Source organism: Pleurodeles waltl, chromosome 2_2 (genome assembly GCF_031143425.1).
Source record: "Pleurodeles waltl isolate 20211129_DDA chromosome 2_2, aPleWal1.hap1.20221129, whole genome shotgun sequence".
Lineage (NCBI taxonomy): Eukaryota > Metazoa > Chordata > Amphibia > Caudata > Salamandridae > Pleurodeles > Pleurodeles waltl.
Genome location: NC_090439.1, coordinates 977295800 through 977315236, shown reverse-complemented (window position 1 = coordinate 977315236; position 19437 = coordinate 977295800). Strand labels below are relative to the sequence as shown.

Genomic DNA, 19437 nt, shown 5'->3' with positions numbered 1-19437 from the left:
ACCACTTTGTAAATAAGGTAAGGGACAACGTCCTCCTTAGCGTAAACATTAATTGACACTAGGGCGGCACAAGGTGGTGCTAGGGCCTTGTAAATATGCCCCTTTGGGGCAAATTTAAGAAAAGTAGCACTTCACCAAGTGCAGCGCCACTTTTTTTCTTGCTCCTTTTAGCGACCCCCCTACCGACACCATGTGTGCGCCATATTTAAAATACAGCACCATGACGCAGGGTAGGAGACAATACCGTCAACATTTTTGAAGCTATTGATGTACTGTTCAGGGTTAGCGGCAACATTTTGGCGCTAACCCTGAACAGAACATAGGGGCCCATTGTAACCAATGGTGTGCCCCTTTTTAATGCCTGCTCTGAGCAGGCGTTAAAAGTAGCTGCAAAAAATGATACAGTGGAAATTCTTAAACTCCACTGCACCATTTTTTAGGTCTCCTAATGGGGGACACCCCCTTTGCATACATTCTGCATGGCGCATGCATAATGTGGCGCAAAAGGTTTTAAACTGGCGCAATACATGCATACATGACACTAATGTGGCGCTAGTGCTTCTTAAATCTGGACCTTAGTGTCTCACACAATAAATCTCTTGCTAATTTTGTTGCACGCCACTCCAGTGCACGCGCTCCTCTCCTTATGCAAACGTCCCGCCATAGCATAGAATGTTTGCGCTGGAGCAATAATATAGCGAATCATTTGGCAGCATCTGTGTGCATTTACAGTATGGAATGGGCCAGTGTATATTTGCATAACGGGAAAATATGGAGCAAACTGATTTCATATATATTTTGTGAAAGTATGCTTTGGACAAAGCCATGTTGTTTCGTTTCCTGTCAGCTGTCTGAGAAAAGTAGTGCTGTCTGTTTGCTTTCCTTTTTCAGTGGAGTTAATCAAGGATGGCCACGTGTTGTTTATGGTTTCACGATAATTTTACTCCATTTTTGTTTTGGTGCAAACATTCTTCTGTGATACGGGATGAACCAAGTCCTGCTTGTTTCATTATGTCTTCCACTAAAAGCAAAACGAGGCAAGTGGATTTGCCACGATTTTCACCACTGAAAAATTCTGTGCTGTGGCTCCCAGTTTGAAGTATTTGTTTTCAGTCAGGCTCGGGTTGCACTAACCTTTTTAGGGGCTAGGCAGTGGCACGAGGCCAGTTCACGGTCTTGTCTTTAGCAGGGTTCAGCCCACGGGCAACTGGACTGACGTCACGGAGTCATGTCTGGAGCGTCATCACACAGGTTACAGATGTTAATCGTTTTCAGTTATTGCCAGTGCCGACGAAAACAACTGAGCTGCCTGAAACTCAAGGTCTTTGTGGGTTTTTTTCTGTCCCAGTTCCACTTCTATTTTATTTTGCGCGTTAACGAGTGGCTGGACATGTAGTCACCCACCAGACAGCGAGAGAGGACTGACTGCGTTAACAATACACTCTTTCTTTTCTCCACCCTGAAGTTTATTTGCTGAGCAGACTAGCTGACCTCAAGACCTTCTTTACTCGCACTGGGGGAATCCCACTTTGGTCGGGAGCAAGAGTTATCAACCACATCAAGACTACAAATTGCGTAGGAATAGCGTTTTCCCTTTTTATCCCCCCCCCCCCACACACATTTTCAGGGAAAACCTGGAGATGTATGCAAGGGGAATATGGTCTGTGAACATGTAAAAGCACGGGGTAATGGAGGCGCAAACACTGCTTGCCTGTGGTTATTCCCCATTTCAGTGAAAAACGTTTCCACTCGTCACTACGCCTGCAAGCAGCTGTCTGGCCATCCATGCTGGCCTCCCTGTGTGCAGAAGATGACATCTACTTGCGAAGTGCACCTTCACCCCTGAACGTTTATTGTTAGCTACCTCAATCATATTTATTTAGTTAGCCTTAGAAGGATGAAAGATTAAGGGGGACTCTACCAAGAGTCGAACCTGTGACAGCCATGTCAAACACAGATCCCCGCAGGGGGTGCATTAGCCCACTGAGCCAACAAACCAGTGTGGTGTCATGCGTGCCTGCATGTTGGTGTTGATCTGCAAACATGAGTACTTGTATGGTAAGCTTTTTTCCTGGGTCACTGCGTCCCTGAAGGTAGGCCTGTATGAAACCCCATAGGTCAGGTGGCACCCAGGTAAGCATTGATTTCACGTGTGCTATCAGAATTACTTGAATGGCAACACAACAAGACTACAAAACACAGAATGCATTCCGCTATCGTATGAAAGTCCAGGACTGGAAACAATGCCCCCTAATATTCTGGGGGTGGGTAGTCATCACCTGCATGTTGGTCTCTGTTTGTGTTGCTCTCTGTTTGCCTGGATGTCTCTTAATGTGTTCTGTCCCCACATACAGCTACATCGCTTAGATCACTATAAAACTAGAAACTAAATTAGCAAATGTTATAGGTTGTACTAACCAGATAAATAATACCATCAGTGAATAGGCTGGGATCATCTTATGTAGGGACAGAGACGAATTTTGTGATAGCACCAACTACAACATAATTTACAACCAAGTGTGCCATTAGAGCAACTAAGCAGAGCATGTACCCCAGACTTTTCGATTGTTTCCAAGACCAGGGGCCAGATTTACCAACGTTTTGTATTGCCCTTGTATCACGCGAGGCAATGCAAGCAGCTAAACTAGGATATACAAAGACATGCAAAGACCCCTTGCATGGCTCTTCATGGTTTAATAAATCCAAGGTGACGCAAGACATAGCATTTCACTGCCTTGCATTATCTTGCGGCAGGGAGGAACGTGAGCGTTCATAAGCATCTACACAGTGGCTAATTCCCAGTTCTAAAAACAGTTGTATATCCTGGACTGCCTCAAAATTGTAGGCCTCCCAGGGGCAGCAAGGAGAAATAGTTCTATTTCTCATTGTTACTTCTTTTTTGCTCGAACGTAAGCACACGACCTCTTGTATACTTCTGTGGACTCAAAGCCATTTCATTTGTTTGTTTCAGTGTCATTTAAAAATCCTTTCTTGCTAGTGGTCAGTCATGCCTCTTTGTCCCTTGGGAGCAGGGAGTAAGATCACACCCGTCATAAATTTCAGCAGGCCAAACCTGCTGGAATTGAACAAGGGAAGGGGCATAGTAATTACAGGGACATGCAAGTTTTTAGTAAGGTGAATACCAAAATCCACAGGCTTTTTCCAGAAAACATGAAATATGGAATAATTATCTCATCCAGTAAATTCCAAGCACCTCAGTGTTGAATTTTTATTGATTGTGATAATTATTGAATTCAACAGGGCAAGCTTATAAATCGGCCGTTTGTGTAATGCACATATGTTTGCAAAAGTGCTTTAGCATTGTAAGTAGTATTTGAAGTGTATAGAAAATACATAGGAACTGTGATCCCAAGTTCCAGAGAAGATACTGGTGACTGGGTCAGCGGATGTGTGAACCTGTTCGACAACATTTCTAAAAAGAGTGAAAAGTACTTAATTTTTTTGTGGGGTTTCCACTTACAGTACACTGCTTACAAAATATTTGGTCTCTGTTCCCATGAAAAGGCTACCTTACCTTGATTAGAACCAGGGAACCTGAGGTTATGCAAGAAACTCTGCAGTAGGTGTGATATCCCACCGGTCTGTCTCATAATTGGAACCTGTAACCAGCATCTCACCCAAATTTCTGCAGTAGATACATTAACCCACCAAATATTCTCATTGGGATTTGCATATGTCACCTGCAGGATACACACAGATCTCAATCGTAATTAATTTTCAGTTAGATTTGAATATGTGCTGTACAGGCTACATGTCCTAACATTTTCGTTCACCGTGCTCCTTCCCTCTCTGCCTCTGTTGCTTCTTCCCACCCAAATTATCTCGCAAAACCAGCATCAACCGTTCAGGAATAGTGCCAGAAGTGTTTCTGTAAAACATGAAAAATGATTGAGAACTTTCTTTCCAACAGTTCCCCCCCACTATGTTGTTTGATTGCAAGTGAAGCAAACCATGTGAGCAAGCTGAAACTATAGCAGACCTGCCAACACGCCCTGTGTGTCGCGCAGTATTGGTTCCCTTCACATACTCACCTGGTGAGAAGCTGATATCCACAACATAGCTTCTGTCTCAGGTTCATTCACCACTTCCTAACAAAAGTACCTATCCCTCTCGATATTCCTTTCTATCTGTTCTGTGCAGCTCTCACCCCTACATATTTACCATGCCACAGAGGTCCACTACACACCACACTATTCCACCCCACACAACTCCACAACTAACAATTAGAATTCAAACTACAAATTTCAGATTTCGAAAACACATCACATATATGTCCTACACTTCAAACCAAAACACATAGACAAAATGCATTGTCATTTAGAGCGCCATTTGCTCTAACTCTCACTCTCACAAATGCAAGACCTATTGCATGGCAAATTCTTGTTCCTATGTGTGATGTATCCTGCAGCACACATAGAAAACCTTTAAGGATAATTATTTTGTAGGAAGGTGTCCCTTCCTTTACATAAACAATCCTGCTTGTAAGTCAGTCACCCTTAAACAACATTCCAAGAGTTCCTGTATTGTCACTAGGCAGCACTCAGTGCACCAGCTCAAGGAGGAGGCAGAAATAAGTCATATGTTTGTAAATATGGTGCCTTTCTGATGTCTCCCTTTCTCTCAATGCAGCGTAACATGTTTCCTTGCTGCGCTGTTGTTACTGCCTACTAGATCTTTTAGTGGGATAGCCTAGGATAAGAATAGCATAAAAAATAGTTTTTTTGTTAAATCATTGGATGTGTTGAGTATATGAACATACATGGTAAGGATAATTTCCCCCACAATAATCCAATAATAATAATTTGGACGATAGCTTGCTGTGACGCAAGGCTCCATGAAATTGTCAATAGTCCTTTACAAAAAGATTAGTAGTGTTTTGTGCAATGACACAGAAGCAAAACCTGGAAACGGTATGCAAAGGATAGTTTAGTTGAGAGTAATCTTGGATGACAAATCAGAGACTAGGCCATTGCCTTGGAAGATGACAGTGTAGATAGATGAGGTTTTGGATGGCTCTGGATTGTTTTTGGGGTTTGCTGCATGTTGAGTTGAGAAGGAATGACCAAGAAGGAATGTAGTGGAGAATGGGATAGAGTGATTTACCATTGGAATGATCTGGTCTCAGAAACCAGGATGTGCAGTAGTCCGGGAGCTTCACCAGTCTGGTTGAATCATGGATCAGAAGACCTCTGGTGTCTGTAAGAACCCAGGGCAGAAGTTGAACAGGGGTGAGGAGGGAGCCAAGGTGTTCATGGGACTCAGGCAGTAAGGAGTTCTGGCTCATTCTCCAGGCTAAGTAGGCCAGATGGCTTAAAAGCAATGTTCTGCTGTGGCATATGTATACCATATAACATCAATATGTGCCTCAGCGTTAGGACTTTTAGGCCTCCGAGTCACATGCAGGAAGAAACACCCAGAGAGAACAGTGTACTACAAGATCCTCATATCCCTCACCTAATGTAGTAAGACACAAAGTTGGACCAAGGTTGTTTATTGCATGAGTCCTCAGATAAAAGAACAAAGAAAAAAACATGAAAAAATGAAACATGATGAATAGAGCAACATAAGCCACAGGAAGAATATATATACAGAATATCTGTTGACATGTAATTGGTCATTAATAACTGTCTTTTTTTATCTTTGGATCACAAAACCTAATGACCAGTCTATTTTGCAATGTGGCACCATGCATGCCGTGGTCCATAGTGTTAGAGAAATCAATCCTTTGGTATATTCCTACATGTTCTTAACAGAAGAACGCTTCGGTTAGCTAGCACAAGCAGTCTGATTCCATAAGACCTATTGTGGGTTCCCCAAGAACTTGCACGTGTTACAGCCAGCCAATTCCTACAATCGGGTGGCCTTACTGTTACTATCATTTGTTTGCTTTTTAACCAGTGGCCTTCCTTGTCCCAGTCTGTCAATCTTGTGTTTATCCCTTTCCTAGAGAATAGCCTCTTTACCAGCTTCCTTGTTTCTACCATTCCACTGCTCACTTTTAGAAAATGTACTTTTTACTTTTTGTACTTTTTACACTGACAGTACATGTGTTTTCCAGTTTCCCCTTTGTGTGCTTGTCTTACCACTAATACTTGTCCGTGCATTCAGTGTTTGTCCCTGTTTGTGCAAGTACTCCCTCTTGTGCTACTCCCACCTAACTCCCTTCTAATGACACATTAGTGTACCTACAAAATGGCATGGCTACTGTAGCAATTTCTTTGCCTCTTTTTGTATTTTTCCTTTTTTTCCTTGGAGCCATGAGGCACAGCACCTTGCTGATGGTGTACAGCATTCCCAAAAGGCACTGGAAAAGCCAATAGGGACCAAAGGCGAAACATATTGGCTTTGCCAGTGCTTGTTTTTTAACTTAATGGCATTGTATTAATGTTTAGAGCATACAGCTACAATGGTTATTCCCGATTTCTCCTTCTAAAAACCTTCCTTTTCTTTATTTTCCAGACACCTGGAACTTCACTCGCCGGATGCCAAACATACGGTGGTCCTAAGGAGTAAAGATCCTGCCACAGCCCATTCCTGGTTTAATTCTATTCACTCAAATGTGAACGACCTCATGACTAGGGTGATAACTGAAGTCAAAGACCAGTTGGGCAAATCCGGGTTTGCGGGGAGCCGCGAGATCAGGCATCTTGGTTGGCTTGCAGAAAAGGTAAACCTTCATTTAAATGTGCAACTATCTTCTTTTCAGAAACTGTGCATTTACCATGCATTTCACTATGGGCAGATGTACAAAGCCCTTTTGTGTTCGCAAATTTTGTGATTTGCAAAACCAGAGAGTCTGCAACCACAAAAGGGCTTTTACATAATGTACAAAGATTTTGTAACTCATAAGAGGACTTTGTAACCATTTCCGAACTGCATATAGGAGGGGGCGTGAAATGGGTGCCCCCCCTTATTATTTGCAGTTGGGAAAGGGATGCATCAAATTGCAGTCATAAACCATTCATTGGTTACCAATCCTTGAGTTCGGATGGTGATCAATTTGCAAGAGGAAGCTGACCCAGTGGTACATCTTTCCCTTTTGCAATCTTGTTGGTAGCCAGAAGACTGCCCCCCATGGTGTCTTCCCAAACGAGTATATTTAAACTGTGCCTTTTATGTACATGGGCTGTTTGTAGATTAAAATACAAATCTGCATTCTTACTCCAAACTCAGAAACAAATGCAGATTTTCTAACAATAGCACTACTGTTGGACTCTTTCAAGGGTGAGGATGGGGAAATATAACTGCTAAAGGGTAAATGTAAAATGTTTTATGGTTTGGGATCCGAACAAATAAATACTGTGAGGGAAGCAGCCTGTCTGCAACATGGGATATCCACACATTTGCTAGAAAATAATTGTAGAAACTGAAACTTCAAGCATCTTTCATTTAGAGGTGTGCAAAATTCACCTAATTTTCTTTCGCACAATTATCCAAAAGTTTGGGAAAATTACGCAAACCGCAACCCAGAAGTTAGCACTAGTTTTTTAATGTGAAGTGCTTCCTCACATCCAAAATGGTTGAGAAGACACATTTAGCACAAAAAAGTAGCGCTAAATTGCACTTGATGCAGACAGCAGCCACTCACATTCTGGGGCATATTTAAGAAAAGTGGCGCTGCATCCAATGCAGGGCCACTTTTCTAGTGCCTCTTAGCGCTTCCCTACTGCCACCATGTGTGTGCTGTATTTAATATACGGCTCACCATGGCGCAGGGTAGGGGCAATGGCGTCAACATTTTTTTACGCTATTGATGTACTTTGCAGGACTAGCGCCAAGTACATAGAGGCCCATTTTAATAAATGGTGTGCCTCCTTTTAACGCCTGTTCTGAGCAGGCGTTAAAAAATGCATTTAAAAATGGCACAAAGAAATCTTTACAGCAGGAGATCCGTTCCTATGATATTCACTGCTTTGGGGCTGGGAGCGCCCGATAATGCCTTGCAAAGGCATGTTTTCATCATTCACCATATGATCATGAGTTTACCAAATGCTTTAAATACCATATGTCTCTGCTCCATGGAGGCTATTTACTGCATTCGATATTTACCACAAAGTAACCCATGTGGTAAATTAAACCCAATTAAAAATTCACCTCTAGTCAAAAGCACCGATAAACGTTCCTGAAAGTATAGGGAATAAAAGAAAAGCTGGAAACAGTATAAAACATGAAGAACGCAATGCAGAAAAACCCAGTATATGCCCTATTTGAGCTGAAAAACCAAACTCATGCATAGACCTGCATACCGGGCCAGACCTACATAAAGAGCCATGTATCGGTGAACCATACGCAGCTTGATTGCAGCAGCTCACATTTTCACTTCGCAGTACACCACCTTGGGAGCAGCACTGTTAGGTCACTGTGTCACGCTATGCCAGATCCGCGTTCTGCTACAATAATCAATGGAGCATGAGGAGGTAAACCAGTTCCCAAAACCACAACCCCAACCTGGATCTCATTCTGTCTACCATATCTCTAATGTTTAATTTTGGCCCATCTTTTCATTTTTAAACTTTTCTTATTAGTTTTTATATATATATACTGTATATGAGAATCCAGGTAAAACACAGTATTTTAATTGTGACTTGACTGGGGCCTGTACAGTGATGAGATGCCTTGCCTAGCCTTCCTTTTGGTATACATGTTAGCACTGCAAAATGCTTACCCTTCTTTACTTTGCTATATTATATCTTTGTAATTGTGTATACTGCTTTCTGGACCAAAAAAATGATTTCTTGTCTTCTGTCCTGCCAAGTACCATACTATTTCCTCGATTATGAATTAGGCATAATGGTAATTACCACATGCCAGTATAAATAGCGTATGAGTTTACTTACCCTTTTTATCATGAATTAAAAAACTGCATGCAACATTTACCACACTTAGGGGTTATGGCTGGAGCCCCTCAAAATGAGTCAATCTGAGATCCTAAGAACATACATGCCTGATATGGGCACCATCCAAAGGATAATTGCATATTAGAGATACCCAGGAGCTGTGGTCCAGGGACGCTATTTATCAGATGTGCTATTTACCCTGTGTGATATTTACCACATATGAAAACCATACTGTAAATAAAACCCAATTACAAGTATGAGAGGTAATTGGGAACCAATGGAAAATACCACCTTACAGATAATTGCATTATTAGAGGGCAGAGCATGGAGATGAACTGCCATTCCCCTTTCCTGAATATTCTTTGCAACAGACCCCACATAAGGACAGCGGAATACCATCTTAAAATACCTTTAGGCAAAAGCAAGTGGTAAATGGTCCTGAAAGTACAGAGAATGAAAGAACAGCTGTTAAAATGAAAGATGGGCCAAAATTAAAAATTAGAGATATAGTAAACAGATTTCTGAGAAATACTAATGTTGTTCTTCACAACTCTCTGCAGCAATAAGTGTACCTTTCCATGAATATCAACGCTTCAGTCAGTGAATCATGACACAAGAAAAGAAGTATCTGCTTGCAAAAAAGCAGTCATCTTACCACTTTGAAAGGAGCATCCCAATTTGAAAGGCTATGCCAACTAAAGACCCTTTTCTATCCAATTGTAATCAAGCAAACTCATTAAAACAGTTACTAGGAAACTGGGAGGTCATGGAACAACAGAATCTACTGCAAGACCTCCAATTAGGATTCAAACCCAGGAGAGGAACAAAAAGAGCATCAGCAGTACTCAGAGAGAACTTCCTCATCACTTTGACAGCAAAAACAAGCATTGGCAAAGCAAATAGGCCTCACCTATGCAATTGTGTTTTAGCCATGTTGTATACCAGTGAGCCTGCTGTTCAGCATGGCTAAAAGTTAGTGGCGTAGAGTGGGTTGGGATGGCGTAGGATAGATTGGAGTGGGGTAGAGTTGCGTAGATTGGAATAGGGACGATCGGGGTTAGAGTGGAGTGGGTAGTTTGACATAGATTATGGTGGGGTAGAATGGGATAGAATGGAGTGGGGTGGATTGGGGAGATTGTAGTGGGTGTGTTGGAATGAGGGAGTTGGGTAGATTAGTGTGGTAGAAGAATTGGGGTAGATTGGCGTGGAGTGGGGTAGATTGGGGTGGAGTGGGATAGATTGGAGTGGAGTAGGTTTGAGTGGAGATGGAGTGAGGTAAATTGAGATGGGCTGGTATAGATTGAAGAGGGGAAGACTGAATATGGGAGGGGTGTATTGGAGTAGAGTAGTTTGGGTAGATTGAAATGGGGTGGTTTGGATGAGGTAGATTTAAGTTGGTTAGTTTAGGGTGGAGTAGGGTAAGGTAGATTAGAGTGGGGTGGATTTGGGTGAAGTGAGTTAGATTGGCAGAGAGTGGGTTATATTTGAGTGGCATGTGGTAGTATCTAATAAAGTGAAGTAGGGTAGATTAGAGTGGTAGATTAGGTAGAGTACAAAAGAGTGTGGTATATTGGGGTAGAGTGGAGCGAGATAGATTGAGTGGATCGGAGTAGAGTAGATTGGGGTAGGGTGTAGTGAGGTAGGTTGGGGTGGAGTGGAGATGGATTAATTGATTGTAGTGGAGTGAGATAGATTGGCAAAGAGTGGAGTGAGGTAGATTGGAGTGGAGTATGGTATATTGGGTGGATTAGAGTAGGGTAGATTATAATGGAGTGGGGTACTTTGGGGTGGGGCAAATTGAAGAGTGATGTTTTGAGTGGGGTAGATTGGAGTGGAACAGGGTAGATTGGAGTGGAGTAAATTGAAGGGAGTAGGGTGGGGTGGAGGCAAGTGAAGTGGGTAGATGGGAGTGGGGTAGATTGGGGTAAAGTGGATTGGGTGCTTTGGGGTGGAGTGGTTTAGATTTGAGTGGAGTGTGGTAGATTGAAGTGAGGTAGATTGGAGTGAAGTGGAGTAGGGTAGATTTGGGTAGGGTCAAGTGTGGTGGAGTGGGATAGGTTGGGGTAGTGGGTTAGATTGGAGTGGGGTGGGGTGTGGTATATTGTGAGAGGGGAAGCATGGAGTGGGGTAGATTGGCGCTGAATGGAGTAGATTGGAGTTGGGTACACTAGGGTGAGGGAGTGGGGTAGATTGAATCGGGTAGATGGGGTGGAGTGGAGTAAAAAGGGGTAGAGTGCTGTAGATTGGAGTGGGGTATATCAGGATAGAGTGGAGTGAGATATATTGGGGTAGATTGGAGTGGAGTGGGGTAGATTGCGGAACAGTGGAATGTGGTGGATTGTGGTAGATTGGAGTGCAGTTTGATAGATTGGAATGGGGTAGATTGGAGTAGAGTGGTAGGAGTAGAATGGAGTGGAGTGGGGTGGATTGGAGTGGAGAGGGGTAGGTTGGAATGAAGTGGGGTAGATTAGGGTGGAGTGGGGTAGATTAGAGTGGGATAGATTGGGTAGATTATAGTGGGGTAGACTGGAGTGAAGTGTGGTAGATTAGATAGCAGTGGGGTTATTTGGAGTTGGGTAGATTGGGTGGAGTACAGTGGGGTAGATTGGAGAGGGTGGATTGGATGGGGTAGATTGGAGTTGGGTAGTTTGGGGTGGAGTGAGGTAGGTTAGATTGTAGTGCAGTGGATTGGGGTGGAGTAGGTTAGATTGGACTGGAGTGGGGTAGATTTGAGTGGCATGTAGTAGATTAGAGTGAAGTGGAGTTGGGTTGATTGGATAGAATGGAATGGAGTGTGGTAGATTGGGTAGAGTGAAGTGGGGTAGATTGGAGTGGGGGTACATTGGGTAAAGTGGAATGGAGTGTAGTAGATTGGGGTTGAGTGGAATGGGGTAGATAGGGTAGATTGGAGTGGGGTGGGTGTAGTGGATTAGGATAGATTGGAGTAGCATGGATGGAGATAGATTGGAGTGGAGTGGAGCAGGGTAGACTGGAATGGAGTGTAGTGGGTAGATTAGGGTGGGGTAGAGTGGGGTAGATTGGGTGGATTCGAGTAGGGTAAATTGGAACAGGGTGAGGAAGATTGGAGTGGAGTGGGGTAGATTGGCATGGGGTAGACTACAGTGGGGTGGGGTGGATGGGGTGAAGTGGGGTAGATTGGAGTGAAGTAGATTGGACTGGAGTAGATAGGGGTAGATGGGATGGGGTAGATTGGTTAGGGGTAGAGTGGGGTGTGGTAGATTGGAGTGACGTGGAATGGGGTGTATTTGGGTTGAGTGGAGTGTGATGGATGGAGTTGAGTGTAGTAGAGTTGAGTGGGGCAGATTGTGGTAGAATGGAGAGGAGTTGGATAGATTGCAGAAGAGTTTGGAGTGGAGTTGGGTAAATTGGACTGGGGCAGATAGGAGTGGAGTAGATTGGGGTCCATGGTGTTGTCCCCATGAGTTGAAGAAATTTGTTGCACTGAGAATTTCTCTATTTCTTGTGGAACCTCAGCCAACTCTTATCAAAAAATTTGAGGGATCTGCAAAGTGTGTAGGTTTTAATTCTCACGTTCACTGAACCTGTATATATGTGTGTGTATATATATATGTATATACATATAGATATATACATATATATATACATACAGGGGTGCTCCTGCGATTGGGTATAGGAGCGTAACCCCCCAGCCCCCACCTGCCAGCAGCAGCAGGAGCTGCAAGCCTTTAAAAATAAAAGGATAATAAACATTGTTTATTATTCTTTTACCTCTAACGGGGCAGGGTAATGGGGTGATGAGCAGTGAGGTGAGTGCACAGAGCACTCCCCTCAGTGCGGCCAAACACACAAGCGCACAAGGGCTCTCTCCAACCCAGCACTTTCTTGCCGAGTTGGAGAGAGCCTGTACAGGCTCCCTGTCTGCGTTGGAACGCCCAGCCAGGGGGCTCCAGCCAATCATAACGCTGCTCCAAGCAGCGTTATGATTGGTGCAGGGCAGGCTGGGAGCCTTTGCCTGCAGTGCAGCGGAGAGCGGCGGCGAAGTTCAGGTAAGTTTATTTATTTTTTTGTATTATTTAGTTTTGTTTTAGTCCCCCCGCCCTGCTACTTTTTCAAGTCGCCAGCGGCAACTGTATATATAGATAGATAGATATGTATAACACAGTGGCGGTCACCATTGTTTGGTTACATATATGAGTCACAGTTAACATAGGAACAGCATTTTTTGTTTTGCTAATAACTTTGGCATCATTTGGGGAATCTTCACAAAGGTTTCCAAAAAAGTTTATCGACCTCAGCCACTTCCTGGAAAGTTTCAGTGTGGTCAGTCAGGCAGGGGCAGAGAAAAAGGGAGGTCCCAAAACAGTTTTTTACCCACATATTTTCCATAGGAAAAATAGAACAATGATACAGGTAAAATGGCTGAAAAGAATTATACCAAACTTTCAGAAAGCTAGATCTTTACCCAGAAATTGTGTATTTTGTGTTTTGGTGTAAATCTGTTCAGTAGTTTTTTAAATATTATTTTTATTGATTTTTCAGAATTACTACAAACAAACACCCTTCCAGTGGTACAATACATATGCAGTTCCCCATCGGTTAGTGTCGTGTGTAGCTCCTTAGAGCTTCCGGTGGAGCTTGTGTGTGTTCAAGGAATGCTATCAACCCCTACATGACTCTTCCTTACCATATCTGTGGCTTCCTTATAAATAACTTACATGTTGTGCGCTGCTTCCCATCCACCCCATATTTTTATATATTCCTTTCATTGCCTCTACCACGATATACCTCTTTTTCCAGTATTCGGCAATTGTCCATGCCCTCCCACCATTCTCGTCTTCCCAGAGGTGTCCTGGAATCACATTTCCTAGCGATATTACTCTTGGCCACCATCTACCCCAGGTTGATCAATAATTTATGATATCTTGTGTGGTCAGTGTTTCCCCATATTCCCAAAAGTGCCATTTCTGGACACAGGTCCAGGGGAATCCCTGTGGCCTCTTCCAATGTCTGTCCCACCAAAAAGGTTCGATCTTGGGGCAAGTCCATAAAGTATAGAAGAATGTGTCTTCCCTTCCGCACCCTCGCAAGCACTCCCCACTAATAGGCCTTCCCAGCTTACTGAGTAGAGTGCGGGTATAGTAGACCCAGTGGAATATTTTAAGCTGTATTAATCTGAACGATGCAGGTATGGCAACCTCAGATGGGAACGTAAGTGCTCCCCCAGTCTTCTTCAATGTCTTCACAATCCCTCTTCCATTTCTAATACAAGGCATCTAGAGGGCGTTGTGTGTTTCTCATTAAAGTGGCTTGTGTAAGGGAGATTAGTTTCTCTGGGACTGCCTCATCTAGTAGGCTTAGTAAATCTGTTCAGTAATTTAGTTTAAGTGTTTGAGTTATTAAGGTTCAAAATGTACAGATGCATTGACAGTTCCGTGGAGTGCTCTTATTGGTCCTAAGTGCTTTTTTCCCATCTGCCCGCTCGTTCCTATAGGGCTCACACTCCCAAAGGAACAAGTAATCTGATTGGCTGGCAGCAATATGAAAGAAAATGCTGTAGCCGCCATTACAAGTACTGGACTCAGTCCCCACATTCTGAAAATATTTAAAACAAAATAGATATTAATGGGCAGGGTAGAGTGCTCTGATCCCATGGCCCTTATCACCATCTGGCCAAAATCACGCGGGACTCCCACAGGAGCAAGTGTGCTCGCATAGTCGGGGTTCTGTTGCTGGATGGCTGAAGGCTGTTGCCTAACCTCCTGCTCCATGTTGTGCACTGCAGAAGACCTGGTGCACTGATGGCTTGGGCGCAGGACCTGACATGAGAATAACTTGCACCTCTGTGATGCTCTGCTCATGACTTCACATCTTACAATACTGATGAGAACTGAAATCTACGGCGGTGCAAGCTATGCTTATGTCAGTAATGTATAACTGATGAATTTCCTGTTTTTTTGTTTTTAAATAGTAGTGCCTTTTCAGTTAATTTCTAAGGCTTCATAACATAATTTAAAATCATACTACCGTCCTCACATATAACTCCGCCTTAACCTTTGTTTTTTTGTATACATATGTATATTTATATATATAATTACCTACTGGTGGTCGCCAGAAGGTACTTATAGTTAGGTCCTAGTCTCAATAGGAAGAGCCTTTATTTTTTTGCCAATAACTTTGGCGTCGCTTGACAAATCTTCATGAAATTTTCAGAACGTATACTTTGGTCAGTTCAGCTTCTCTTGAAAGTTTCAGGGTCATCTGTCAAGCGGGGGCCGAGAAAAAGGGAGGTCCCAAAACACATTTTCCCATGCATTGTTCCATAGGGTCTACAGCCTGAACCGCTGAACTGAATTGCACCAAAGTTGGTGGAAAGCTAGATCCTGTTCCACAGTTCCTCCTTTTTGTGATTTGGTATAAATCTATTCAGTAGTTTTGGAGATACTTAAGGTTAAAAAATATAGATATCTAGGGGCGCTCATCCTCCGTGGATCCAACTGTCCCTGTGCTGATACCTGATTGGCTGCCAACACTTTAACCAGGCAGTGTTGGCAGCCATCTTGGGACTCAGCTTCAGCTGTGTCTCAGAAAAAAAAGTTTAAAAAAAGAAAAGGGGCCAGGGTAGGGACACCCTGACCGCTTAGCTCTGGTATGAGGTCCCAGAGGGGCAGAAGAATCAGTGGGTCCGGATACGCAGATTTTTTCTGACGTTCTTATGAAAAAAAGGGTGCTTCCCCCCCTTTTCTTTTAATTAGCCCCCAGGAGGGCCAGGTCCTGGGGGCACGGGCACCTTTATGAAGGTGGAGGGTACACGGGGGCTTGTATTAGCCCTGGGGACCGCCACCTCCCTGGGGTGATCAGAAAGACTTCAATGTTCCATCACTAGGAATGTTTAACAGTGGAAACACTAGAAAACAAACAGACACACTGCCAAGCGATACTAGAACCTTCAGCCTACTGAGTTATAGCCCAAGACCTTGACGATTAGGCCAGAAGTGACTCTCTTCTGCTCTGCATCCAAACGTAACTATAACATTCATACCAAACATCTTGCTAGTCTTACTCTGTGAAGTCATTGTATGGAGTGACCATTACAATGACAATCTCTCTCTTTCTCTCTTCTATCCCATTGTGGGATGGAAGAGAGAGATTGTTAGGACCGCAGGGGTAGCCTCATGCCCCAGCGGTCCTAGCCAGCTCCCCATGTCCTGAGGTAGCCCGCATTGCTCCCACAAGCAGGGAGCTGCTTTAAATAGCAGCTTCCTGCTTGTGGGAGCAATGTTTTCATCTGTTTCCCTGCCCACATATTAGCGTGCAGGGAAACAGATGAAATCTTCACTTTCAGCAAGTGAGAGGTGTTTGACAACTCTCACTTGCAGAAAGTGAAGTGTTTGCTCTGACTTGGCAGGTGCTGTCAAAGCTCCCGCCAAGTCAGAGCAAACAGCTATGTCCTGGGGTGGTCCCCAGGGCCATCTATGGCTCCTCAAAGGGGGCTGCGCGCCCCCCCTCCAACGTAAAGTAGCACTGATGAGGTGGTGGTCCCCTGGGCTGGTGGTCCACAACAGACCCCCTTCATTCTTTTAGTTCATTCTTTTAGTCCTTTTAGTTGGTCCCTTGGGCTGCAGGGGGGACCATGCACCCCCAGCATGACATTTTATTGGAGCACCAGGGAAGTGGTGGTCCCTGTGGACAGTGGGGAAGCCGGGCAGCCCCCTTGCATTACATTTGATTTGAGCCTCAGGCAGGTGGTGGTTTCTGGGGCAGTGGAGGGGCTGGGTGCCCCCGAATTACATTTTATTGGATCCCCGGGGAGGTGTTGGTCCTCAGGGCAGCAGGGGGACCTTTAGTCTCCCCACATTCATTATAAATAAGTCCCGGGGAGGTGGCATTTCCCGGGGCCCCGTGTGCCCCCCTCCTTTATTTCAAAATGCACCGGGACTTGGCCCACCAGGGAGCTTATTAAGAACAAGCACTGGAGCCACGCTTGTTTTTTGTTTTTTTTAAAATGTACTGCAAATTTTGGATCCACTGTGAAGTTGTGGCAAAAGTTTTTTTTTAATTTCTTTTTTGCCCTTGGATGGGCCCTCTGGGATACCAACACCAGAGCTAAGGGGTCAGGGTGTCCCTAGCCTGCCTCTTTTCTTTTTTTTAAATATTTTTTTGTGGGGCTTGGCTGAAGCCAAGTCCCAAAATGGCTGCCAATATTTCCTCGTTGAAGTGTGGGCAGCCAATCAGATCTCTGCATTTCCCTGCAAGAGATTTTTATTATTCATAAACCCTTTGCACCTCTAGAAAATTATATTTAGTTTTCTTTCAATATTTCAAAAAGTACTGAACGGATTTACAACAAGAGCTACCTTTCTGCCAAATTTTGTGTAATTCTGTCCAGTGGTTCAGGCTGTAGTCGTGTCTAAAATCCCTTGGGGAATTATAATGGAAAACACATGTTTTTTAAACCCCCCTTTTTCTCGTCCCCCACTTCACGGATCATCCCAAACCTTCCCACGCACAACAGGATTCACTGTAACACTTTTTTGGGAACATTTCGAGAAGATTCATCTAACAGCACCAGAGATATAGGCAAACAGTCAAAAAACACTTTTTCAACCGCCAGTAGGTTTTATATATATATATATATGTTCGATGGAATGTGTAGCTGCAGATACACATGCTGTGCACAGTCCGCCGTCTGGTGTTGGGCTCGGAGTGTTACAAGTTGTTTTTCTTCGAAGAAGTCTTTTCGAGTCACGAGACCGAGGGACTCCTCCCACTTCGATTCCATTGCGCATGGGCGTCGACTCCATCTTAGATTGGTTTTTTTCCGCCATCGGGTTCGGACGTGTTCCTTTTCGCTCCGTGTTTCGGGTCGGAAAGTTAGCTAGAATCTCGGAAGAAAACGTCTGTATTGTTTGCGTTCGGTATCGGGTTAGTTAGAACAAATCGACACCGAATTTTGAAGAGCTCCGGTGGCCCTTCGGGGTTTTTTCGATCCCCCGTCGGGGCCTGGTCGGCCCAGCCACGTGCGACTTCAAGGCTCATGGAACAGACCCCATTCCGTTTCTGCCCAAAATGCCATCACAAGTATCCGTATACGGATCACCATCTGGTCTGTAACTTGTGCTTGTCCCCCGAGCACAAGGAGGATACTTGTGAAGCCTGTCGAGCGTTTCGGTCGAGGAAGACGCTGAGAGACCGAAGAGCCAGGAGACTACAAATGGCGTCCACGCCGACAGGTCAAGATCGTTTCGAGGAGGAAGAAGAAGCTTTCTCCGTCCGCGAGTCGGATTCGGAAGAACTCGACGCCGAAGAAACAACCAAAACCGTGAGTAAGACGTCGAAAATCAAGACTCACGAGAAGTCTACAAAAGCCCAGGGGACGCCACCGCCAACAGGCCATGGCTTAACCCGAAAAATAGGTGACCCATCCAAGGCACCGAAAAAGGGCATGCTGGTGTCAAAGTCATCCGACTCCGGTCGAGATACCGCCACACAGCAACCTCGGAGCCGAGACAGCGGCTCCGAGAAACTTCGGCACAGAGACAGCGGCACCGAAGAATTTCGGCACCGAGACACCACGCCAAAAACAAAGAAGGTTTCTTCGGAGCCTCAAAAGACTTCCGAAAAGGTTTCAGTTCCGAAACAGCCAGCCTCGGAGCCGAAAACTAGTTCCTATACAGAGGAACAAGGATTAACCTCCCAATTACATAGATTTGGAGAGGAGCTTCAAGCTGTAGAGCCTGACTACATGCAAAGAAGGCTTCATATTCATGAGGACACAGGGAAGATAACCACTCTTCCCCCAATAAAAATAAAAAGGAAACTTGCCTTTCAACAAAAGGACAAGCAACCACAGGCAAAGGTGGCAAGGAAAACAACCCCACCACCGTCTCCACCACCATCAATACATGCATCACCAGCAACAACTCCACCACTGATGCACTCACCAGCTCATACCACAATGAGTCAGGATGATCCCGATGCATGGGACCTCTACGATGCTCCAGTGTCTGACAATAGCCCAGACTCTTATCCTACAAAACCGTCACCACCTGAGGACAGTACATCATATACACAGGTGGTCGCAAGGGCAGCCGAGTTTCACAATGTCTCCTTACATTCGGAACCAATTGAGGATGACTTTCTCTTTAACATCCTATCCTCCACCCATAGCCAGTATCAATGCCTTCCCATGCTCCCAGGAATGCTAAGACATTCAAAACAAATTTTTCAGGATCCAGTTAAAGGCAGAGCCATAACTCCAAGGGTGGAGAAAAAATATAAGCCACCGCCCACAGATCCAATATATATTACAACACAACTAACACCAGACTCAGGAGTTGTGGGGGCAGCTCGTAAGAGAGCCAACTCTCATACCTCAGGCGACGCACCACCTCCAGACAAGGAGAGCCGCAAATTTGATGCTGCGGGAAAAAGGGTTGCAGCACAAGCAGCAAATCAGTGGCGTATTGCCAATTCACAAGCACTTTTGGCAAGATACGACAAGGCTCATTGGGATGAAATGCAACAGTTCATCGAACACTTACCCAAGGAGTTCCAAAAAAGAGCGCAACAGGTGGTGGAAGAGGGACAAAGTATCTCA

The 19437-nt window shown here is 44.4% G+C and overlaps 1 protein-coding gene across 1 annotated transcript in view; it reads left to right on the top strand.

Moving 5' to 3' along the window:
- SNTB1 (syntrophin beta 1) overlaps positions 1–19437 on the top strand; it is a 385115-nt gene that overhangs the window by 261894 nt on the left and 103784 nt on the right. Inside the window, exon 3 of the mRNA XM_069220684.1 lies at positions 6481–6688. Coding sequence (XP_069076785.1) covers positions 6481–6688 — 208 coding nt within the window. The remainder of the gene's footprint in view (positions 1–6480; positions 6689–19437) is intronic.